Source organism: Leopardus geoffroyi, chromosome A2, assembly GCF_018350155.1.
Source record: "Leopardus geoffroyi isolate Oge1 chromosome A2, O.geoffroyi_Oge1_pat1.0, whole genome shotgun sequence".
In the NCBI taxonomy this organism is placed as follows: domain Eukaryota; kingdom Metazoa; phylum Chordata; class Mammalia; order Carnivora; family Felidae; genus Leopardus; species Leopardus geoffroyi.
In genome coordinates this window covers 13142751-13167211 of record NC_059331.1, presented here as the reverse complement: position 1 = coordinate 13167211, position 24461 = coordinate 13142751, and the positions used below count along the sequence as shown (strand labels likewise).

General features: G+C 57.0%; 1 protein-coding gene across 13 annotated transcripts in view; it reads left to right on the top strand.

Annotated features, from left to right (window-relative positions):
• Nucleotides 1-1270: 1270 nt before the first annotated feature.
• UNC13A (unc-13 homolog A) overlaps nucleotides 1271-24461 on the top strand; it is a 65596-nt gene continuing 42405 nt past the window's right edge. For 12 of the 13 annotated variants that reach the window (XM_045496575.1, XM_045496565.1, XM_045496572.1 and 9 more), the window contains exons 1-8: nucleotides 1271-1460; nucleotides 10717-10746; nucleotides 11615-11714; nucleotides 13581-13698; nucleotides 15387-15510; nucleotides 16112-16185; nucleotides 19713-19767; nucleotides 21703-21738. In XM_045496575.1, coding sequence (XP_045352531.1) covers nucleotides 1439-1460; nucleotides 10717-10746; nucleotides 11615-11714; nucleotides 13581-13698; nucleotides 15387-15510; nucleotides 16112-16185; nucleotides 19713-19767; nucleotides 21703-21738 — 559 coding nt within the window. In that variant the 5' untranslated portion in view covers nucleotides 1271-1438. The remainder of the gene's footprint in view (nucleotides 1461-10716; nucleotides 10747-11614; nucleotides 11715-13580; nucleotides 13699-15386; nucleotides 15511-16111; nucleotides 16186-19712; nucleotides 19768-21702; nucleotides 21739-24461) is intronic. The other variant, XM_045496566.1, reaches the window with a different exon arrangement.

Here is a 24461-nt window from a genome sequence, read left to right as displayed (position 1 = left end):
CCAGGTCACGATCTCACGGTCCGGGGGTTCGAGCCCCGCGTCGGGCTCTGGGCTGATGGCTCAGAGCCTGGAGCCTGTTTCTGATTCTGTGTCTCCCTCTCTCTCTCTGCCCCTCCCCCGTTCATGCTCTGTCTCTCTCTGTCCCCAAAAAACCAAAAGGAGGCACCGCTTCTCCCCCTCCATTTTGGCATGATCCAAAACCTGAGAGTTATTCCAAGTGTTGACAAGGGTGTGGGGCAACTGAATGCTTATATGGTGCTGGTGTGATAGAAATAGTTGGAGCTACGTCAGAAAAAACAAGTTGATGTTATCTCGTGAAGCAGAGCATGTGGGTGTCCTATGATCCAGCAGTCTTACTCATGCACCAGCCTACATTTCTGAGAATGATTATAAAAGTTAAAAAAAAAATAAACTCAAAGTGGGAACAATCTTAAGATCTATCAGATGGAAAATAGATAACCAGAGGTATAGTAAATCAAGAGAATACTGTAGAATAGTGAAAACTGCACGTATTACAGTCACACTTGCAGAAACGTGGATGAAAACCAGCAGCATTGTGTTGAACCCATATGGAACTGCCCAGCTAGATAAGTGGGGAGGGCGGGGAGCAGAGATGTGTTGGGGTCAGGGCTGAGCCAGGGGAAGAGTTGGGAGCTGGGGGAGTCCGGAAGGTAAGTAAAGGGCCAGTGTGGCGGAGTCAGTGAAGGCTTCCTGGAAGAGGGGATGTTCAATCTGGGCGTTGATCGACGAATAGGAGTTTGCCAGTTACACAAGGGAGTGAAGGACAGGATCCAGTCTGAGTGTATGCAAAGATCCACAGCCTGAGTGACTTAAATAGTGAAACAGAGACTCAGAGGGAGATCTAGACTCAGAGGGAGAGGCAGAGAGACTGAACAGAAAAATGCTCAGAGGGAGACACATGACCGAGAGATGGGGAGACAAAAAGAGGAACAGAGAGACACAGGGAGAGAAAGAAATAGAGAAGCCGGCAATGAGACAGACGTAGACAGAAACAGAGGAACAGAGATACTCAGGGAAAGCAGAGACAGCAAAGGACTCGAGAGACAGAGAGCCCACAAAGCGACTCCAGCAGAGACGAAAACACGCAGAACCTGTAGGGAACCTGAATGGGGCTGCCCTGTGTCCCTCTGGTCTGGAAGCCCTGGGGACGGGGAGCCCCCACCCGGCTCCGGCCCTTTAAAGCTCCCCCAAGCCTGCAGCGCCCCCGCCCCATCAGGCGTCCCTGGGCTCCGCCCGCCAGCTCCACATCAGCACCACGTCAGGAGCTGTCCGCACCCCCGGTGCTGAACCAAGATGGCCGGCGGCGGAGGCCGGGCCCCGGCGTGAGCTGAGCGCGGGCTGCAGCCCCGGCCATGCCCCAGCCCAGTGGCCGCTAAGCAACACCTGACAGAGCCGGCCCGCCGGCGACCCCGGAGACATGTCTCTACTTTGCGTTGGAGGTAGGAGGCGAGGCTGCGAGGCTGGGGACCGGTGTGGACCCGGACCGGGCTCAGGGTCCGTGTGGATGCGGCTGGACTCCTGAGGGGGTGACCCGAGTACACGAGACCGGACTTTTGAGAGGGTGGCCCTTGTAGACGCGTCAGGGAGCCGGAGAGGGTGATCCAGGTAGAGGTAGTTGCGTTCTCAGAGGGTCCTAGTGGCCGCTGCTGGGGGTCGTACGGACATGGCTGAATGCGGAGGCCCGCGTGGACGCCAGCCGGGATCCGGGGCTCTATCTGGAGACAGTCTAGATGGGGAGTCTATGTAAACCAGGTTACTAAGTGTGGAAGGGGCTGGGCTGGGTAGTTCGAATGAATCCTGTAGGGTACTTGGAGGGAGTCTTGCGCCGGTGGGCTGGGCTGTGGGTTCTCAGGGACGTGGGCTGGGCTCGGAATTCGAAAAGGAGTGCAGAGGGGAGGGGTCTCCAAGCCCTGAGCATGTAAGATTTGGGCAAGGGGGCTTGCCCAGGCGACCTCTAGGAATCCCTCAGCTTTGGGTGTGAAGAGGCCGGGGTCGGGGCTAGGGAGACCCTTCCGTAGGTCCTGAGAGGCTTGTGATTGGTGTCTGGGGACACATTTCCCCGCTAACTCTTTGGACTCTCCAGTGGGGGCTGGGGGAATCGCCTGAGGGTCTCCCCACTCCCTGCCCCCTCCAGCACTCCAGAACGCCTAACCGGCTTCCCCCGTTGGAAGCTGACCCCTTGAGGGTGCAGTGCCGGCCTGCACCCCTCCCGACATCCTCACCTCACCCACTTTGCGCCGAATGGAGGGAGGGAGAAGTGGGGTGGAGCTATTTTGGGGCTCGAACGCCATCTGCACGGAGGCCCACGCCCAGGCCCACGCTCTGCGTTGGGGTGGGGAGGGAAGGAAAGAGACACAGGAGGGGCATGATCGCTGTCCCCCACTTCTGAGGTTGGGGTAGGGTTGAAGAGAGCCCACCAGGACTCAGGCATCCCAGGCATTCCTGCTGAGAACTCAAGCTCTGGGAGACCTTGGATGGTGGGGTTGGTGGTGAACAGGGGCTTAAGGCTTATAGAGGTCTCAACCTTGGTTTCAAGGACTGGGGTCCATCTCCCTCACTCACACCTACTCCCTCCAAGAAGGCTGAGGTCTCGGAAGAAGTGTGTTGGTGAGGCCTGAGATGTTAGGCTTTGGGAGATCTTAGACAGCGGGGAGTGTGGTGTGTGTGTGTGTGTGTGTGAGAGAGAGAGAGAGAGAGAGAGAGAGAGCGCTGAACCCTGGTCTCCACCTGGACCCCAGTGAACAGGCCCAGAGCCGGGAACCGCCCCCGTCGCCCCTCCCCCTTCTTCCCCTCCCCCTCCGTCGCTCCATTCACAAACCCTGCCCCGCCCGCCCGCTCCCTGCCGCGGCGGCTTCCTGAGTGCTGTCGCGCGGGGCTGGGCAGGCGTGGACGCGGGTGTTCTTAAAGGGACAAGGACCGCCTTTCCCTGAGCTCGTTCCCTGCCGTGGCCGATGGTGGCCCAAGGGTCCATAAGATTGAAAGCCAACTACCCCCCCCCCCCCGGCCTATGGAGTTAGGGGAGTGGGGAAGTGGAGGAGACCCCCTGACTCTGACTAAAGGAAAGGCGGAGGTGAACGTCCAAACCCCTATTGGCCTCTCCCCCTCCTCTAAGTTGCCCAGCAGTGGGGCCAGGGGGGGGCTGGCACTGGAGGAAGGGGCCACTTGGTGTGTTATTCCTGATTCTCTCTGCTCCCTGCCTCACATCCTCCAAGTTGGGTTCCTCTGGAAGGTTTGCCTAGTTGTGTGTGTGTGTGTGTGTGTGTGCGCGCGCGCGCGCGCGCGCGCGGGGGGGCGGGGAATCTCACCCTTGACTCTGACGCAAACTGGAGGCTGGACTGTGGGGGTGGTGTGAAGAGGGGTGAGGCTTTCAGAAACGGAGGCCTGGGGGAAGAATTGTGTTGGATGATTCTGTGGAACTTACAGGAAGGGAATCACCAGCAGAGTGGAGGGGTGTTGCTGGGAGGGGCAAGGCTCAGGGTGGGGTGGGGAGTAAAACCCTGAGATGTATGGGGAATGGAATAACGCAGAGGGGGAGACCAGGAGAAGTGGAGAGGGGTGAAATGCTGGGAGGGGTGGGAGTGATGCCCGCTGGGGCTGAGGGGGTCAATGAAAAGGGAGAGGGGGCAAGGCAGCAGTGGAGCTGGGCTGGGAGGGCTTTCCATGGGTTTGCACTCATCCTTGGAGTTGAGGAAATAGCTGTACCCCCAACCGGGAGCCCACTCATGTTTGCCCATATCTATACACACATGCACTGGAACGTTCATACACAGACTCACCCTGTGTGGACAGAACTGCCCAGGACCCGCCAAGATTCCACAAAGACGACCTATGAATGCACACTCACTCATGGACACGTGTGCACATTCATGTGTGTGTGTGTGAACACACATATGTATATGGGACACAGCCACTATGCCATGTACACATGGTCCCCAAAATATAGGCATGTGTGTCCGCGTGCATGTATGCACACATGGATGTATCCAAACATGTGTGATGTGTGTTCACAATATCCATGTCACATAGAGGTCAACCCATGCCCTGACACACAGGCCTGTACCTACGTATACCTGTTCGGGCCCCAATCCCAAGAAACACACACATGTACACATACCAAAGCCACATGCATGATGACGCTTGTCTGGACATTCAAAGCAGCCCCTTTGAACAGATGAATGATGATTCACAAAATACACACTTATATGTGGACACACAAGTAAGCAAATGCACGTTCCATATAGCAGTGTAACACACACACACACACACACACACACACACACACACCACAACATAGGTTTCTAATTAACACATCACCTGCAAGCCCGCAGATACCTAAACTCACACACACCAGCATTTCGCTCATACAGTCACACTGCGCTTCCTGACACACATGTGCACGTCATCACCTGCATTCAGGTGGTACACATAAGCACGTGTCCCTCCACGCATACACGTACACCCATGTACGTACGCCTGCCTTCCCTGGTAACATGAGCAAATGCACATGCAAACACACACAAATGTAAACTCTTGCATACTTCTCTGACACCAACATACAGGAGACCATCTTGTTCAGGTCTTGCCTTTGCCCCCTCTCATTTCTTTATCTATCTATATGGAGTCCCACTGCCGCCCCAACCCCATCCACCTGGTAGGGCTTGGCAGAGTCCTGAGTCTGCAAAGGAACCTTGCTCCTTCACGAATTCATTCATATATTTATTCAGCAAGCATTTGTTGAACACCTACTATATGGTAGGCACCGTTCCTGGAGACCCAGCACTATTCCTGGCCTCAGGCTGGTGCGGTCAGAGTGGGAGGGAAAGGGAAGGGCTGAGGGAGGCAGGGAAGGTAGGATCCAGAGCTCTCTCCCTTTAGGAAGCATGCTTTTACCTCCCCCCCCCTTGACCCTCAACATTCGCCTGGGTCTCAGAAGATGAGGGGGAGCTAAGCAGAAGGGACATAGTCCTCTAGGTGGAAGGAATAGCACATGCAAAATCATGGTGGTGGGGATTCAGTTCTAGACCTTCTTATGTGCCTTACAGCATTTGGCCAGGCCACTCAATGGTTTTAAAGTCTCCAGAAATATTTGGTGAATGAATATTGCATACAATTAGCAAATGTGTACGTGGGTCAGTTTGCCTCGAAACTAATAATATCAACAATAAGCCCCGTTTATCCGGCATTCTGTAAGTATGGTGCTGAGGACTTTTATGCCCATTGCCCTCTTTAATCCTTACAGACATCCATTTTACAGATAAGGAAAACTGAGGCTCAGGGAGTTTCGACAACTTGCTTAGTGCCACAGAGTTAGAGATGTAGCTGTCTGACTCCATAGCCTACTGGGAATTCAGGGTGAAGGTTGAACCTCTTCTTGGAAGAAGACTAACCCTCCCTTTCATGGGGTGAGAGTCTGTCCTGGGATCACCGTCTTCCTTCACTCACTCAATAAACAGACATGTCATTATCTCCCCCATTCATTGTGGCCTCTCCCCCTGCTTCTCTCCCAGGAAGCCCTCACAAACCCCTCTTCCCCTGGCTGCCCTATTTCTGATGACCACCTAGCCAGGGGAGGTTGTCTCTGGGTCTTTGCTCTCACTATAATCATAGGATGCCCTCCAGGGTTGGCTCTGATTCACCTTCAGGGCTGCAGTCTTAGCCCCTCTCCTAACCCGTGCCTCACTTTCCTCCCACATACAATGGGCTTACTCTGTGAGCGCCAACTGGGACATCCCTAGTCCAACAGGCCTAGGTTTGAACCCTTAAATCCACCGCTTCCTGGCAAGTCCTGTATCCTCTTCATTCCTCAGCGTGCCCATCTGTAGAATGGGCACACTAATCGCACCCACTGCCTAGGTTTGCTAGAACTCTCCAGTGAGATGAGGCACACAGAGCCCTTGGCATGCTGCCTGGCCTGTGGAAAAGTTCCGTCAGTGTGAGCCAATGACAGGAAAAATCAATGATGGTGTTTTTATTAATGGGGACTAAAAGCCTTCGGGAAGGAGGTCCGTGGGTGTAGGACGTTTCCTGAGAGCTCACTGCGTTCTCAGGCCTGAGGAGGGCTCAGTAGTACACAGGAGGTAAAAAGGCGTGCCAAGTTCATTGGAGGTAAACCAGGGAAAGGGGTTCAGCACCCTGGACAGAGCAGGGACGGAGCGTGCCACACCGCGGACGGCGCCCGCCTGCGCCCAGGGGGCAGATCTCACCACAGGGCTGCTGGAGGAGGAAATTATGTCATTATTTCATTGAACACTATTTAATGAGCACCTACTGTATGGCAGGCCTAGTTCTAAGTGGCAGTGGGTAAAAAACACAGAAATCTCTGTCGAGGTTCTTGGCGTGTTTGTTTTTTCACACTGAAATCCCCACCTGGGCTCTGGCTTATTTCCGTTAATGGAAGGTAGGAGTCCTCTCTCCCAGATGAAAGCCAGTGGGGCGAGTGCCCTTATCACAAAACTCATATAGGCCGTTGGCATCACGTATAAAACCGCCAAATATCTCAAGATCAATTTCTGAATCCTTTATGCCTCCCTTCCCTCCTACTCCACCTTGTAGTGTTTGCCAACACCCAGTGAGCATGTTCTGAAGGGAGCTTCCTGATGCTTCCCTTGATGGTTGGGGTCCAACGCTTCCCCCGCCCCCACCCCAGGCCTGGCAAGTCAAGGAGGAGGTGCCCCTCAATTCCAGGGTTGTCCAGACCAGGGGCACACTTAGAATCCAACCAAATAATGCAAATAGTAATGATGCTGGTGAGAGTAATAATAAAAACAGTAGCAATGGCAGTATAATAATGCCGATTCTAATAATGACTAAAAAGAAAGGGGAGCAGGAGGAGGAGGGAGAAAGAGGGGAGGAGGAAGGGGAGAAGGCCCTACTTTGCTTCATTTCCTAGATGCAGAGCCTGGCGGCGCCTATGGAAGTCCTGAAGCCTGAGCCCCTGTGCCTACCTTCCCGGGTTCTGCCCTGGCCAGCATCTGCCTGTGTAACCACATTAATCAGGGCTGATGGGGTCCCCAAGGGCCGCGCAGGCTGCTGACCGTCGTGACACGGTGTCTCCCCAGCCTCCTGTCAGAGGGGCCAGGAGTGTGCACCTCCCCCAGCCGTCACTCCCAGCTGTCGCGTCGCCCACGCCCTCTGTGCTCACTTTATAAATAGCCTTGTGCGTGTGACCAGGAGCTCGCGGGGAGGGGTGGCGCTTCCGCCCTGCTGACCCCGATACTGCAGAGAGGGGGGTTGGGAGGGAGTGGCTGGGCAGAGACGTGATGACTACGGTGGTGAAGGCGACAATGACTGGGACCGTTTACTGAGGGGGAAGACAGAAGGACCTAGACTTGGTTCCTGCCCTGAGACCCCTCCCTCCCTTTGAGGCCTCTCCTCCTCTGAGCCCCTCCCCTGATGACATCGCTTCTCTGCCTTCCTGAGTCCCCCTTCCCCACCAAGACCTTCCTCCAGCTCTCGAGCTTCCTTTCCTAGTCCTCTCCCCTGCACCCCTCACCCTATACCCCATGCCCCCCTGAGTCCTTCTCCCCACTCTGAGCCCCTTTCTTGATTCCCCCCACCACCACCACCACGTTTCTTTCTGAGCCCCGCCCCCAAATCTCCCCCTCCTGCCTCTGAGTTCTCAGTAAGGAATATACAGTGATGTCCTCATCCTGGACTCACTCAAGGGTCCTGGAAACCAGAGCCTGGCCACAGCTTTCGGGGCTAGAGCCTTCTAGCAATCAGTCCACTGCTGGTGGGCCCCAACTGAGCTCATCACCCTCTGGCCCAAGGGTGAAGCTCTGGCCCTCCTGAGGCTTAAGGAGGAAGAAAGTGGGTAGTCTGAGGGAGAGGGGACAAGAGAGACAGAGACAGTCAGATGGGGGAGAAGGGGAGGAAGAGAAACAGAACCAGGAGAATGGAGACAGGGAGAGTCACCCCATCCCCGCCCAGGAGGAGACGATGAAGGACAAACTTTGGATGACTGGCCTCCTCTCTGAGCTCTGTCCCTGGTGAGGGGACCCAGAGCGGGATCTGCGGGCCAGGCCAGGCTAGACACCAATCAGCCCCTCAGATCCCCCTCCCTAACCCTTCTCTCCCCACTCTGCCTCTCCTTTTCGCTGGCCCTCCCTAGTGGACATTTGTGCATCTCCTTCTTTCTGCGTCTCTGTCTCTGACTCTCATGACTTGTTATCTACCCCCCTTCCTCCTCTCTCCTTTTCTTCCTTCCGCCAGGCTGATCCCTTCGTGCGTGCCCCTTCCTCAGCCTCTGTCTGTGTCCCTCTCCGTCCTTCCTCCCTGCCTGGCCCCTGCCTCTGCACCATCACTGCTCCACCCTTCCCAATCAACAGGAGTGCAAGCAGGGGGTCCCCTAGGAAGGACACCTGCGGCTCCTGCTCTGGGTCCCTTTTTACAGACCAGGGGCAGAGCTCAGAGAGCTCAGAGAGGGCACCCTCCTAAGTGTCTCTGAGCTTCACTCAGCCCCAGGGGTGAGGAGCTGGGTGATTGAGCTCCCTGTGGGCTGAGTGGGGCTGAGGGTACCAGAAGGGGGCAGTGGGACAGGAGCTGAGCATGTACTCAAGAGAGGGGCCTTTGCCCATGCCGTTACGTGTCTTGAATGGGAAGGTGAGGAAGACAGGACACGGTGACTGATTTGGGGTGTGGGGCAAAGAGAGACAGAGACGCAGGGATAAAATACAGCAGGAGGCAGAGAGACAGAGAGAAAGCCAGATCTAGAAAACCAGAAAGAGAGATGTAGTAAGCCCAGAGAAGGGGGTTCACCTGCCCGGGTTCACACAGCACCATAGGCTGAACCTGACTCCACCTGACTCCGTGCTGAACCAGTGCTCGCCTCTCCCAAGGTCCAGCCGAGGGCTCCTTCCACACTTCAACCTGCCAAACCCAAACCCAGGGGTGTTGAGTGCGATGCACAGCGCATCTGCATTTCAAGTTTGGTGGGGGTTGGGCAGTAGTATAGGAAGGTGATCATTCTCCCTCCTGCTCTGCGACTCCGGGGGGTTCGCTGTGCTTCTGGCCGTCAATTCCCCCCACCCCTCACGGCCCCCACCCACCCCCCCACCCGCCTGCACCGTCTGTCTGTGACAGGAAGAAACAGTATTTACTGACAAGTGTTTAAAACCACTCCACACCCCCCCCACCCCCACCCTTGATGGGAATTCTCCCTTCATTGGTATCTTTTGGGCGCTTTTGCAAGACAGAAATTCAAGCGATGTGGACAGAGATATGACCCCAAGATGGGAGGCCATGGCGTTTGCCCACAAAAGGGCTGAGCTTGGCTCTCAGAATAAAAGAAAGAGTAGCAAGCCGCGCAACTTTGTTTCCAGGAATTTATCCTCCGCCTCGCTTGCACACGCTTCAGTCCGTCCCGAGAGACAGCAAATTTCTACAGAGGGTGTCGAATGCTGCCATTGGCGTAGGAAGTAAAATAACGCACACGTGCACACGGCTGCTGGATCGCAGACTGTGGGCCTCTAGCCCTGGAAGGAACCGGTAGTGTTGACTGCACAAGGCGGGGCCTGGGGGGCCTGGGGTGGGAAGAGCCTTGTTCTCGTCGCGTACCAATCTCTGGGGCGCCTTGGATTTTGCAACATGTGCGTGTGTTGCCCGTGGGAACCACAACGCACGTCGGAAAGGAACAAGGGGAAAGGACGGTGGAAAACACGAGGAAGGGCTCAGTGGGGAAGCAGGGTTTGGGTGGAGATACAGAGTGGGTGGCGGGGAAGGATGTCGGGGGCAGCTGCAGGGTGTGAGAGATGTTGTTGAATGTAAGTTCCGTATCCCGCGACAAGAGCCAGGGAAGAGTGGCACTGCTTTGACTCCCTTGGGACTGTGGCGTTACGTGAAACACGGAGAGACTGGACCACCTGGGACCCGACACATATTTGGGTTTCACGTTTCATCGGCGGGTTGGGCTGGACAAGCCGTAACAGCCTCCCAGCGGGGGTTCGGATGTCTCTCTGGGCGCTAAGGAGCCAGGTCTCTGGGCGGTTCTGTGCGACATCGCCCAGTCCCGCTTGAACATGAGACCTCAACCCCGGGGCGGGGCATTTGGTAGGACAGACTGAGCTGGATAATTGGGGGAGAAGCCTCACTGGCCTGACAGGGGGATGGGGGTCACTGGAGATCGCCTTTCTCCTTTCTCCCCACCTCTCTTCCTCCCTAACTGGTCTCTCACTGCTGCAATCCTGGAGGGCTTCCTGTGGGAGGCCTCTCCTGTGCCCTGCCCAGCTCCTTCTTTTGAATCCCGTTCAATTGTGGGGAAAGGCACAGCCAGAGGTGGGGGAGCTCTTGGGGGGGAGTTTGATGGGGAGGGAAAGGGGGCAGAAACTGCTCCCAGGGTCCAAATTTCCTTCAACCCTGAGGTCTGCCTGTGCTCATCTGTCTGATGGCTTCTCTCTCTCCCTCTCATCCCTGCCTCCCTCTTCTCCTTCCTGTTTCTCCTCCTCTCCTTGTCTCTGTCTCTGATTTCATCCCTCTCTCTCTCTCTCTCTCTCTCTCTCTCTCTCTCTCGTTTTTGTTTTCTGTTTGATCTCTCCATCGGTCCCTTTTGCTCTCTGTCTCTGCCTTTCTTTGTCTCTCTGTTTCTGCGTCCCTGTCCTCTCTGCCTGTCTTGTTCTATTTCCATCTCGGTGTCTTTGTCTCTCTCTTCTCCCCACCTCTCTCCCCATCTCCTTTCCCTATCTCTGTCTCTCTCCACAGTCAAAAAAGCCAAGTTTGATGGTGCCCAAGGTAAGTGGCCTCTATTCCTGCCCTGTCCTGTGTCGTCTGTCTGTCTGTCTGTGTCTTGGAGACATAGGGGAGGGGGTCGGAGCCAGTGGCAGGGGACTTGGGCTGCCTGTCTGCTGAGCATCACAGAGTGTCAGACCTGGCTTGTGATCCCAGAGTCTCCCCAGCCATCCCCTGGAGAATCCAGTGGCGGTGGGGCTCACCCTGAGCCAACAGCCCTTCCCAGGATCCTAAGAGACAGGCTGGGACTCCTAGATCAGGCTACAGGTGGGAAAAGTGAGGCTCGGAGAGGCGAAGGGAATTTCTTATTGTCATTTAAACAAAATATTTTGTAATGTTCACTTATTTCTGAGACCGAGAGACACAGAGCATGAGTGGGGGAGGGGCAGAGAGAGAGGGAGACACAGAATCCGAAGCAGGCTCCGGGCTCTGAGCTGTCAGCACAGAGCCCGACGTGGGGCTCGAACCCACAAATTGTGAGATCATGACCCGAGCCGAAGTCGATCGCTCGACTGACTGAGCCACCCAGGCGCCCCTTACTGTCATTTTGGTTCCCCCCTCCAGGGCCTCAGTCCTCCCATCTGAAAAACCAAAGCTATTGAACGCAGTCATTTCTAAGCAGCTAGATTAGGTACCCAAATCCCACAAGGCCCTTCTCTTGTGCTCTGAGGGACTGGGGCAGGGGAGGGGCTCTGGGGGTCAGCCTGGGCTGTAGGCACCGAAACAGCTCTGTCTATTGGACCTGGTTATTGGACCGTGGCCCCCAAGCACACGGAGACCCCGGGGGGTTATAAGAGGGTCGTCTAGAGCTTGGGAAGGGGCATGGGGACTCCCTGGGCCCCTGTGCTGACCCTTGCTCTCACCACTGCAGAGAAATTCAACACGTATGTGACCCTGAAGGTGCAAAATGTCAAGAGCACGACCATCGCGGTGCGGGGCAGCCAGCCCAGCTGGGAACAGGATTTCATGTTGTGAGTCTGCAGTGACTGAGTTAGCAGGGCCTGTCGCCTCGCTTGCTGGTCCCACAGAGCGAGCCGGACACCTGGGTGTTGTCTGGGACTCCGCTCCCTCCTCCCGCGGCCCCGCGTCCAGCCATCGGCTTTGCCTCTTGATCTCCGTGGCCACCAGCCAAGTCCCCGCTGCCCGCCAGCCTCCGCCCCTGGCCTCCTGCTGCTGCCCGCCTCCTGCCTCCCGGCAATCTGTTCTCCTCCAGGCAGCCAGGGGGATATTTTTAAAACTGCAAATCACATCCTGTCACTCTCTAAACTTGCCCATGGCTCATGGTTTGTGAACCTCAGAACAAAGCCCACACTCTTCTCCCTAGCACCCCCTTTCCAGGCCCGGCCCCTGTGATCTCCTGCCAGCATCTGCCTCCAACTCTTCTGGCTCAGCTTGTTCCTGCCCCAGGGCCTTTGCACTTGCTTTTCTCTCCTCTCCCCCACCGCTCCCACCGGACCTGGCAGGCTCCATCTTGTCCTTTGGGTCTCACCGGTGTCACCTCCTCAGGGAAGCCCTCCCTGACCACAGCCCCAAGCTTCAGTTGGAGGGCAGTTTCAGGTCTAGCCACCAAGTGTTATTTTAGTCATTTGTGTGATTTCTTTTCCTTTTTAAAATTTTTTTTCATGTTTATTTATTCTTGAGAGAGAGAGAGAGACAGAGACAGAGACAGAGCCTGAGTGGGGGAGGGGCAGAGAGAGAGGAAGACACTGAATCCGAAGCAGGCTCCAGGCTCTGAGCTGTCAGCACAGAACGCGACACGGGGCTCGAACCCACAAACCGTGAGATCATGGCCGGAGCCAAAGTCGGACGCTCAACCGACTGAGCCACCCAGGCGCCCCGTATGACACCCCATCTTCTCTGATGATGACCGACAAAATACCAGGCCCCCTTCTAAGGCTTTGATTAAATCAACCCCCCCCTCCCCCGCCACACACACACACACACACACACACACAAGCCTGGGAGGGAGGGCGCTATTTCAATCCTCATTTTACAGATGAGGCAGAGGCTGGAGAGGCAAAGCCACCTGTTCAGTGTCACACAGCTCATACCTGGCAGGGCTGGGATTTGGACCCAGGCAGCCCTCAACCCCCCGAGCAGAGCCTGATGGGGGACGAGCAGTGGTGGAGGCCATGGGAGAACCCAGAGTTGGGACCCTGGAGCAGAGGAATTTGAGGAAAGAGTGGGAGTTGCAGGTTCCAGGGAAGATGTGGAAGGGGAGAGACAGTGTGGTCCCCAACCCCCTGGAAACCAGTCACTGAACGACCAGGTCACAGACACACTCAAGGAGAACAGTCCTCGAGTCCTCTGGTAGATTGGTAAATTCAGTGAAGGGGGACGTTCCCCAAGGTTTTCCTCCCAATCTGCTATTTCCAGGGTGGGTCCTGCGAGATAAGTGCTTAGAGGTGGTATCATTCACATTCTCAGGGTTGTCCCCATATGATTGGATGGAGGTGACATTGGGAAGGAGGGAGGCATCCTGAATGCCCTTATCCTGGGGTAATAGGGAGCCACAGAGAGTGTTTGAGCCTCTTCCTCCCTTCGCCAGTACTCTCTGGGCCTGAGGGCTCCAGGAAGGGCCAAGGGAGTTGGGGGTTCAGGAGAGGTGATACCTTCCCGGGTTCTGCTGTGATACCCTGAGCATGTAACTGAACCCCTTGGCCTCAGTTTCCCCTCTGTAAAACCAGGATTACTGTGTTACCTTCCTGGTGGGCCACATCCAGGCCTGGGGTTGAATGCCAGTTGGCTGTGTGTCCTCAGATAAGGCAGGCGAACGGACTCTTCTGAGACTTCACCCCTCACTCCTACCCCTTCATGCCCCTCCCCTCTCTCCACAGTGAGATTAACCGCCTGGATTTGGGGTTGACGGTAGAGGTGTGGAACAAGGGTCTCATCTGGGACACAATGGTGGGCACGGTGTGGATTCCCCTGCGGACCATCCGCCAGTCCAACGAAGTGAGTGGTGGGTCGAGGGTTGGGCGAGAGTGCCTCGGAGGGGCCCAGAGGCCAGTGGCCTAAACACGATGGGCGCGTATCTCCATCCGCCAACGACGTTTGTGATGGTGACTCCAAAGTCCCTGGGGTCTAAACTTCCATCTTGTTGCTCTGCCTTTCTCCCTGTGCAGCCGGGGACGGCTGCTGGACGGTCTCCGTTACGTCTGCTTTGCTACCAAGGGAAGAAGAGGTGGCCGGGGAGGGGGCTCACCCTCTTGGTTAAGGGCCTCATCTGGAAGAGGCTCACGCACTTCGCTCATAGCCTATTGGCTAGAACTTAGTCGCGCGGACCCTTAGCTGCAAGGGAGTCTGGGAAATGTAGTCTTTTTTTTTTCAACGTTTATTTATTTTTGGGACAGAGAGAGACAGAGCATGAACGGGGGAGGGGCAGAGAGAGAGGGAGACACAGAATCGGAAACAGGCTCCAGGCTCTGAGCCATCAGCCCAGAGCCCGACGCGGGGCGCGAACCCACGGACCGCGAGATCGTGACCTGGCTGAAGTCGGACGCTTAACCGACTGCGCCACCCAGGCGCCCCTGGGAAATGTAGTCTTAAGCTACATAGCCCGTGGCCCTGCTGAACATGTATTCCGATGGAAGAGAGGGAAGGGACACATTGTGGGTAACGAGCCCTTTGTGCAGGGGGGAAGGCTGCACCAGCCCCGGAGGCGGTAGACTATAAGCTTGGCCTCCTCCCTGGCCTCCTGGCCTTAAGCCTCACCCCTTCCCCTCAGCCCCTTCATGCTGAACCCAGGGGGATCTTGCCACCCTGGGACCTTTCCTTGCCATCTCTGCCCATCTCCTTTGGGAGGCCCTGCACGAGCAGGGGAGGGGCAGAGAGAGAGGGAGACAGAATCGGAAGCAGGTCCCGGGCTCTGAGCTGTCAGCACAGAGCCCCACACGGGGCTCGAACCCACAAACCGTGAGATCATGACCGGAGCTGAAGAAGGACGCTTAACCGACTGAGCCACCCAGGCGCCCCAGGCACTGGGAGGCCTTCTTGATGGCACTTGCCTACATTGCCAGCCTCAGCTCCCCCCCACACCCCAACCTCCACCCTTTATAGGCCCCAAAGATGGCCTCTGAACCTTTGCACGTGCTGTTCCCTGGGCTTCAAGTATCCTCTCCATCACCCTCTAAGCCCAGCTCCGATGTGCTCTCCTCCAGGAAATCTTCCCTAACTTCCCTCGGGATGCCCCTGCCCCCTCCCTTCCTCTGGCTTTGCCCTTGACTCTCTGGGCTGGAGGTGCCCGTGCCTGGCTCTGTCTCCTGTGACGGCGGGTCTGGTTTGTTCGCTTGGGGTGGGGGTTCTCCCCTGGTTGGGCTTCAGGGCTTTTATTCGAAGCGGGGGCCACATACGCCTCATCAGAGATGAGGAATAGCGACGCGAGCTTCAGACCCCCGCTACCTGGCCCCACAGGGCCTTCTCTCTGCGTCCTCGACCTACCGCGTGGCCCTGGACTGGGACCTTCTCTCTGAGTCTCAGTTGCCTCCTCTGTAAAGTGGGGCATGACCCTTGCTCTCGGGGTAAGAGTGAGGCGAGGCGAAGGGGATCTTCTGTGAGAGTAGGGGGCCCACTGGCCGGCGTGCGGCAGATCCCTACTCCACCCTGTGTCACTTTGGGCCCTGTCACCCCATCCCAACCCCCAGGAGGGCCCTGGAGAGTGGCTAACACTGGACTCTCAGGTCATCATGGCGGACAGCGAGATCTGCGGCACCAAGGACCCCACCTTCCACCGCATCCTCCTTGACACCCGCTTCGAGCTGCCTTTGGGTGAGTGTGGGGGGCACAGGACCCTCCTCAGGCCCAGGAGAATGGCCAGGCCTGGGTGGCTTCAGGCCGCCCTTCCTTCTGAAGATGAAGTTTCCTCTCTCCAGAAGAGAGAGTTTCGCAGGTGCAGCGAGGCAGCGGGCCATGTGTCTGCCGTGCGCAGAGCACGTCCCAGGCCCTCTAGGTCACCAGCAGGCAGCCGGTTGCTTCTTGACCCAGGGGGCGTGGGTCTGAGCTGTCCTGGGCTGGTCCTTGGTGAGCTGGGGATACGAGGAGAGACAGAGGCAGAGAGACGTGGGGAGATAAACAGAGACAGAGACACAGAGAAGCCCCTCTTGCTCTCTTGGACCCAGCTCGGTCATCTCCATACCATCTTTCCGAGGACCCGTGGCTCCCCCACCCTTGTGACGCCACGAGCTTCTCCTCGGCCACCCACCGTTCATTCCCAAGGCGGCCTGGGGCGGGGAGGGATGGGAGCTCGCCCTGTTCTCCCTTCCTCTTCCTCCACCCCCTTGAGACCAGCCCCTAGGCCTGCAGGATGCACTGGGTGAAGGCTGAGGGGCAGGGCGGGCTTCCAGACTCACAGCCGGGGCTCCGCTTCCAGACATCCCTGAGGAGGAAGCGCGCTACTGGGCCAAGAAGCTGGAGCAGCTGAACGCCATGCGGGACCAGGATGAGGTGAGCGTTGGAGGGGGCGGTGGGACGACTCTGTTCTTCTTGTGTCTGTCTCTCTGTCTCCCCACGTCCTCGTCTCTCTCCACTGGTCTCCCCATGTCTGTGTCCCTAACTGGGCTAAATCGGCGATTCATTTGGTCCCGTCTCAAAGCAAGGATGGCACAGAGGGGTATACAGTCCCCCAACGACCGACTGATTTCAATCGGCTCAAGTCCTGCCCTTGCCAGACGCCCTCGAGGAGACACAGGGGCCCTGCGGCAGTTCGTACCTCCGCTTTCCGCCCCACACCCCTCAACTCCTTGGGTCACCCGTTCGGACTTTCTTCAAAGTCCTCCTTCCCCTACTAGCTCTGGCCTCTGTACCCGTGTTGTTTCTTTAGTTTTTAATTAAAAAGATTTTTTTGAAAGTTTATGTATTTTGAGAGAGAGAGTAGGGGAGGGGCAGAGAGAGAGAGTAGGGGAGGGGCAGAGAGAGTAGGGGAGGGGCAGAGAGAGAGAGTAGGGGAGGGGCAGAGAGAGAGAGTAGGGGAGGGGTAGAGAGAGAGAGTAGGGGAGGGGCAGAGAGAGAGAGTAGGGGAGGGGCAGAGAGAGAGAGTAGGGGAGGGGCAGAGAGAGAGTGGGGGGGGCAGAGAGAGAGTAGGGGAGGGGCAGAGAGGGAGAGAGAGAGTAGGGGAGGGGCAGAGAGAGAGTAGGGGAGGGGCAGAGAGAGAGTAGGGGAGGGGCAGAGAGGGAGAGAGAGAGTAGGGGAGGGGCAGAGAGGAAGAGAGAGAGTAGGGGAGGGGCAGAGAGAGAGAGTAGGGAAGGGGCAGAGAGAGAGAGTAGGGGAGGGGCAGAGAGAGAGTAGGGGAGGGGCAGAGAGAGAGTAGGGGAGGGGCAGAGAGGGAGAAAGAGAGTAGGGGAGGGGCAGAGAGGAAGAGAGAGAGTAGGGGAGGGGCAGAGAGAGAGAGTAGGGAAGGGGCAGAGAGAGAGAGTAGGGGAGGGGCAGAGAGAGAGTAGTGGAGGGGCAGAGAGAGAGTAGGGAAGGGGCAGAGAGAGAGAGTAGGGAAGGGGCAGAGAGAGAGAGTAGGGGAGGGGCAGAAAGAGAGTAGGTGGGGGCAGAGAGAGAGTAGGGGAGGGGCAGAGAGGGAGAAAGAGAGTAGGGGAGGGGCAGAGAGGAAGAGAGAGAGTAGGGGAGGGGCAGAGAGAGAGAGTAGGGAAGGGGCAGAGAGAGAGAGTAGGGGAGGGGCAGAAAGAGAGTAGGTGGGGGCAGAGAGAGAGTAGGGGAGGGGCAGAGAGAGAGTAGGGGAGGGGCAGAGAGGGAGAAAGAGAGTAGGGGAGGGGCAGAGAGGAAGAGAGAGAGTAGGGGAGGGGCAGAGAGAGAGAGTAGGGAAGGGGCAGAGAGAGAGAGTAGGGGAGGGGCAGAGAGAGAGTAGTGGAGGGGCAGAGAGAGAGTAGGGAAGGGGCAGAGAGAGAGAGTAGGGGAGGGGCAGAGAGAGAGAGTAGGGAAGGGGCAGAGAGAGAGAGTAGGGAAGGGGCAGAGAGAGAGAGTAAGGGAGGGGCAGAGAGAGAGAGTAGGGAAGGGGCAGAGAGGGAGAGAGAGAGTAGGGGAGGGGCAGAGAGGGAGAGAGAGAGTAGGGGAGGGGCAGAGAGAGAGAGTAGGGGAGGGGCAGAGAGAGAGTAGTGGAGGGGCAGAGAGAGAGTAGGGAAGGGGCAGAGAGAGAGGGAGAGAGTAGGGGAGGGGCAGAGAGAGAGGTAGAGAGTAGGGAAGGGGCAGAGAGAGAGAGTAGGGGAGGGGCAGAGAGAGAGAGAGTAGGGGAGGGGCAGAGAGGGAGAGAGAGTAGGGGAGGGGCAGAGAGAGAGTAGTGGAGGGGCAGAGAGAGAGTAGGGAAGGGGCAGAGAGAGAGGGAGAGAGTAGGGGAGGGGCAGAGAGAGAGGTAGAGAGTAGGGAAGGGGCAGAGAGAGAGAGTAGGGGAGGGGCAGAGAGAGAGAGAGTAGGGGAGGGGCAGAGAGGGAGAGAGAGAGTAGGGGAGGGGCAGAGAGGAAGAGAGAGAGTAGGGGAGGGGCAGAGAGAGAGAGTAGGGGAGGGGCAGAGAGAGAGTAGGGGAGGGGCAGAGAGAGAGTAGGGAAGGGGCAGAGAGAGACGGAGAGAGTAGGGGAGGGGCAGAGAGAGAGAGTAAGGGAGGGGCAGAGAGAGAGAGTAGGGAAGGGGCAGAGAGGGAGACAGAGAGTAGGGGAGGGGCAGAGAGGGAGAGAGAGAGTAGGGGAGGGGCAGAGAGAGAGAGTAGGGGAGGGGCAGAGAGAGAGAGTAGGGAAGGGGCAGAGAGAGAGGGAGAGAGTAGGGGAGGGGCAGAGAGAGAGGTAGAGAGTAGGGAAGGGGCAGAGAGAGAGAGTAGGGGAGGGGCAGAGAGAGAGTAGGGGAGGGGCAGAGAGGGAGAGAGAGAGTAGGGGAGGGGCAGAGAGGAAGAGAGAGAGTAGGGGAGGGGCAGAGAGAGAGAGTAGGGGAGGGGCAGAGAGAGAGAGTAGGGGAGGGGCAGAGAGGGAGAGAGAGAGTAGGGGAGGGGCAGAGAGGAAGAGAGAGAGTAGGGGAGGGGCAGAAAGAGAGAGTAGGGTAGGGGCAGAGAGAGAAGGAGAGAGTAGGGGAGGGGCAGAGAGAGAGGTAGAGAGTAGGGAAGGGGCAGAGAGAGAGAGTAGGGGAGGGGCAGAGAGGGAGAGAGTAGGGGAGGGGCAGAGAGAGAGAGAGTAGGGGAGGGGCAGAGAGTAGGGGAGGGGCAGAGAGAGAGAGTAGGGGAGGGGCAGAGAGAGTAGGGAAGGGGCAGAGAGAGAGGGAGAGAGTAGGGGAGGGGCAGAGAGAGAGAGAGAGTAGGGGAGGGGCAGAGAGAGAGAGAGAGTAGGGGAGGGGCAGAGAGTAGGGGAGGGGCAGAGAGAGAGAGGGAGAGAGATGGAGACTCCCAAGCAGGTTCTGCACTGTCAGCGCAGAGCCCGACGCGGGGCTCGATCTCACAAACCGCGAGATCGTGACCTGAGCCGACGCCGGACGCGTGCCACCCAGGCGCCCCTGCCCCCCCCCCCCCCCGTTCTTCCGTGACATTCCCCGTCTTCTTCGTGGCTCTGCGTCATCGCCGCGCAAAGAGCCACTGAGGTCCAGAAGAACAGCCTTCCGAAGGCGAAGGCGAGGAAGAAGCCGCAGGCAAGACCAGAGCCAGTCTGTCCCGCGGGAGGTGGAGCCCAAACCGGGCGACACTCACAAGTTAACCGTTTTTGTCTCGTCTTCTTCTTTGTTCCGCTCCCTGCCTCGGTGGCCCCCACGTCTATTTGTTCCTTTCTCTCATCTGTGTTTCTTTCTGCTGTCGCGTCTCTGTTTCTCACTCTGTGTGTGTGTGTGTGTGTGTGTGTGTGTCCCTCTCTGTGGACATCTGTATCCTCCTCCTGCGGATGGAGGGGATTTGGGAAGCCGCGGGCGGGGGTCAGAATGGAACAGAGCAGAGGGCCACCTTGGTCCCCTGGCTTCTGTCCCTTCCTGAGAGGCACCCTCTCTCCTTCCCTCCCTCTCAGTATTCGTTCCAAGAGGAACAAGACAAGCCTCTCCCCGTCCCCAGCAACCAGTGTTGTAAGTATCTCTGGAGTCCTCCCTGGGCATCAGCTGAACCCTCGTCCCTCCCCCACCCGGGGCTGTCCTGTGTCACGGGCCACTCCCCTCCAGAGGACAGGTCCTAAGAACGCACGATGCCTGCTCACGGTGCAGTGGAACGAAAAGAGCTGGGACCTGAATGCGAGTCCTGCCTTGCTGTGTGGTCGCAGGCCTGCCGGTGTCCCCCTCGGATCCACAGAGCCCCTCTCTGTGAAAGAGGGCGTGACAGTGCCTTCAACCCTGAGGCCTGTTGGAAGGACGCAGAGGAGTCCTTCTAGAGACTTGAAAATCCCTTGGCAGACCCTTTCGTGTCACTCGCCGGACCCTGGATGAGGGCCTATAAGTCGTTGAACAAACCTCCGCGGGGCCCACGCAGACCTCCCCCGCCCCCACCCCAGCGGCCCACAGTCAGACGGTGTAGACAGACAACCCTGTCAACACAGGGCGCACGAACGATGGATGAAGGCTTTTTCACTCGCCCATTTTCTGAGGCAGAGAAACCGAGGCCCAGGAGGAGACGCCACTTGCCCAAGGCCACACACCCAGCCGGAGGCAGAGCTAGGACTTGAACTCAGGTCTGCGGGGCTCCCAAGTTTGCTTCTCTTTCCACTGCACCGCATCTGTTGATGGCAATGACAGTCCCGTGCCTCTGACCGCTGCCCCTCCGTCGAGGCTGAAGTCTGCAGGGGGGTTTATCCTCCTTGGCCTTACGGAGACTCAGAGGCACCCAGGCCAGTCGCGCCTGGGCCAAGGAGATGTCTCTCTCCTAAAAGTGCCCTCCGAGTCCTCTGGAGTGGGGAGAAAGGGACAAATCATACAGTCTCAGGGCAGAACCCCACCCGTGGCACTTTGGCCCCCCCCCTTTCAACCTCTTTCTCCTTCTCCATCCTGCTCCCCCTCCCCCCTTTCGCCCCCCCCACAGTCTCCCCTGTATGCGTTGTCGACCCCCCATATGCCCAGGATGGTAACCACGGAGCCCAGTGGGTGGAGGGGCTGGGGGGGGGACTGCACTTGGGGGACCTCATTTCTTGGGGCTGCTATCGAGAAACCCTTTGACTTCCCTACCTGGGGAGGGGTCATCACCGCCCTGAGGAAATTACAAACCCCCCTCCCTGGTGGCGAACGGGGTCACTGAAGGGGTGGGGTGGGGACAGCATCAGGCAGGAGCAGACAGGTGACTCCTGGCCAGGTGGACTGAAGGAAGGGGTGAGTTCAGTTTGGGAACGGAGACTTACCTGACCCCTCAGCCTTTACCTCCAAGTTCTCTTGGGAACAGTTTGTCGCCTCCGTTTCATGGAGGAGGCAGCCAGGTGTCAGGATTCTGGCCCGAGGCATTTCTCCCAAGATGCCCGGGGTGGGGGGTGGGGGCGCTGGGGTTGAGGGGATGGGGGGAAATGTGGTTCTCTCCCCGGTCCTGATGCTCAGAAGCTGTGTGACTTTAGGCTGCTCACTCTACCTCTCTGAGCCCTATGCCTTCACCTGTCAAACGAACAGAATTATTAAACCCCACCCAATGGCGGGTTGGGGGGGGGGGTTGGTATTTCGAAGTGTAGGATTTCCAGTCCAGGGTTTCTTTCCTTGTTTGCCGGAAGGGGGGGGGGGCAGGGGTGGGAGTGCTGACTCCAGCGCTCAGGGTGATAAAAACCCTGGGCCCGAATGTCCCCTTTATTACTTCCTGGCTGAGCCTGTGGCCTCTTTGGAGGATGCGGTTCCCCCCACCTTGATGACCGAAGGCAGCACAAATGTCAGGGGGGTTAGAGTGATATTCTGAGGAGACGCTCGGGGCAGGAGGGGATCGAGGTCCTGGGGTGGGAGGAGGAGAAGGGGAAAATGAGGAGGATGGGGGAGCCCCCCTCCCCGTGCCCCCCCCCACCGCCTGCCCCCTTTTATTATCTCTGCCCCTTCTCTTTGTAGGCAACTGGAATTATTTTGGCTGGGGTGAACAGCAGAGTAAGTACTCAGCTTGATGTTCTGGGAGGCCGTGGGGAGGTGGGGGCCTTGGCAACCCTGAGGCCCCCCTGCCCGACCGCCGGGGAATCAGGGAGCTGGTGGCTGGGGGGCCTGAGGACTGATAAGACCCCGCCTGGGCCCTCCTGTCCCTGACCATTAACGTCTGTCTCGAGGGTCCTGCTCTGCTCGCTCGGGAGCGGGCACCATTACCGGGGTGGAGGGATTCAGCCGGGAGGAGTGGGCATTTCGACCAGAGACCTGTCTGTCTCCAGCTGGGCACTGCGACCCCTTCCCCCCTGTCCCCCTGTATCTCCTCTCCTGTGACTCCTTCCTGTCTTTTGTCTCCCCACCTTCCTCCTCCGCCGGGAAATGGGCCCCAGTGTCACTCAGAGGGGGGTAGGTATGGGGGGAGAGGGTCTTTGAGAGAGCAGCTGGGCAGGGAACCCCGGGCACGGATCACTCCAGAGACCTCAGCTCCCAAAGCCCCCAGCCATCTTACTCCAATTTAACCCCCGGGGGAAGGAGACCAGCCCTCCCCTCCCCCAACAACTGGGTGCCCATTTAGCTCCCCAAGGAATAGCTCCCTTTCCTCCATGTCTTGCCCCTTCCAGAAAAATCCAGGCTTATGGCCTGAACGTGAATCTCCCTCCTTCCCTTTACCCCACCAACTAGGAACGCCTCCACCAGTGCCCACAACCTGACGGCCAGACCCCGCTTCCCCCTTCCGTCCGGGACCAGGGGACGTGTATACCGCTACTTTGATCCGGAACAACTTGTCAAAAACCCATTTAGCCACAAAAGCCATTCGGCAAGCAAGAGGGCCCGGTACCAACCAGTTTGCCACAGACGAACGGCACGGTCGGCAAACAGAGATATTTTTGGTTAAAACCAACGTGGCAAAAGCTGATCGCTGGGTCAAGAGGCACAAAGACAGTCGGGCCAGTGGGTTGAAACGCCAGTGGCTGAAAATGCCTCTCTGGGCAAGCAGGCAATTCGGTCAAAAACCATGTGGGAGGAAGCGGAGTCAGGGGGGGAAGCAAAACAAAACAAAACAAAACCAAAAAACCCAAACCGATAGAAAGCAATTTGTCCCCCAAAACTGGACAATGTGTCTGGAAAAAAAAAACCAAACACCGTTTGCCGACTACACCCGCAGCGTCAGGCAGTTTGGCTGGGAGCATCTTGGCCTGGTCCAGGATAGTTGGGCAGAAAGGATGCCGGTTTGGTTAGAGGCTCTACACCCAGAAACCTGGGTAGCGAACAAATTGGTCAAAGGAACAGTTCGGTAACGTTGACAACTCGTCCAGAATTCCACAGGGGCAATCTGTCTGGATTTAAATCCCCGGCTTCAGGCCTCCGTGGCCTCACAGTTATACCCTGATGCGTGTAGACCTGAGCCGTGGAAATTCACATCTGCCTCTGCCTAAAATGCCCAGCACATCAGATGGTGGCCGCTTACGACAGGGACAGGATACAAAGCTCATAGGTCACAGTGGCCCGCATCAGATGAGAAACCAGGAGGCCGGAGTGACCTTGATGAGGCTGGCTTTGCTCGCTGAGAATGAATTCAAGGTTTCTCAAAAGGCAAACTAACTTAGGGAACGAATCCAAATAGGTTTTTACATGAAGGATGATTTTTTTTTTTTAATTTTTTTTTTCAACGTTTATTTATTTTTTTTTGGGACAGAGAGAGACAGAGCATGAACGAGGGAGGGGCAGAGAGAGAGGGAGACACAGAATCGGAAACAGGCTCCAGGCTCTGAGCCATCAGCCCAGAGCCCGACGCGGGGCTCGAACTCACGGACTGCGAGATCGTGACCTGGCTGAAGTTGGACGCTTAACCGACTGAGCCACCCAGGCGCCCCAAGAACTTGATTTTTTTTTTAACGTTTGTTATCATTGAGGGACAGAGAGAGACAGAGCACGAGCAGAGGAGGGGCCGAGAGATGGGGAGACACAGAATCCGAAGCAGCTCCAGGCTCTGAGCTGTCAGCACAGAGCCAGATGCAGGGCTCGAACCCACGCACCGTGAGATCATGACCTGAGCCACCCAGGCGCCGCCCCCCCCACCACCATTCACCCCATTTAAAAAAAAATGGACTTATTTGTCAAATACATAGAAACAGACACGATTAGCTGGGGGGGGGGAGGAGGGAAATTAGGAGATTAAAATAATAAGGCAAGAAAAATATACAAACATCCGGAACACGAGCAAAGAAACCTAAAGGCATTAAAAAGGGGCAAATCACCCCCCTTGGCATTTAATACCACCGGTCAATTCATGCCGTGGGCCACCTAATCTGGGCCTTCATTTCTTTTCTTTTGCAGCCCATTTGTGTTCAAGGGTTGCCTTTTAAATAAATTGAGTCTCTACTGTCCTAACCACAATCTCGCATCCTTCGACGCTGTTCTTTTTTTTATCAAGGAAAACAAACCAAACTAAAATGCCCTTTAATGCTTATAAAACACTTGAAGTTCAGCACTCTGCCCTGTTCCATTCGGCCGTAGATTCTGGGTGCGCAACGGTCTTGCCTAAGAATCTAAGAATCTGACCTAAGAATCTAATCCTTTTCGAGGGCTATAGTATCGTCAGCCCCCATGTTTGTTCCCACACGTGTGAGCTCAGATCTAGGAACCCCATCCTCGGACATCGAGAAATCTCTGAGGGTTAAAGGAAATTTCTACTCCAACCTTGTCCCCCTGATCTCCCTCTGAACGTCCCC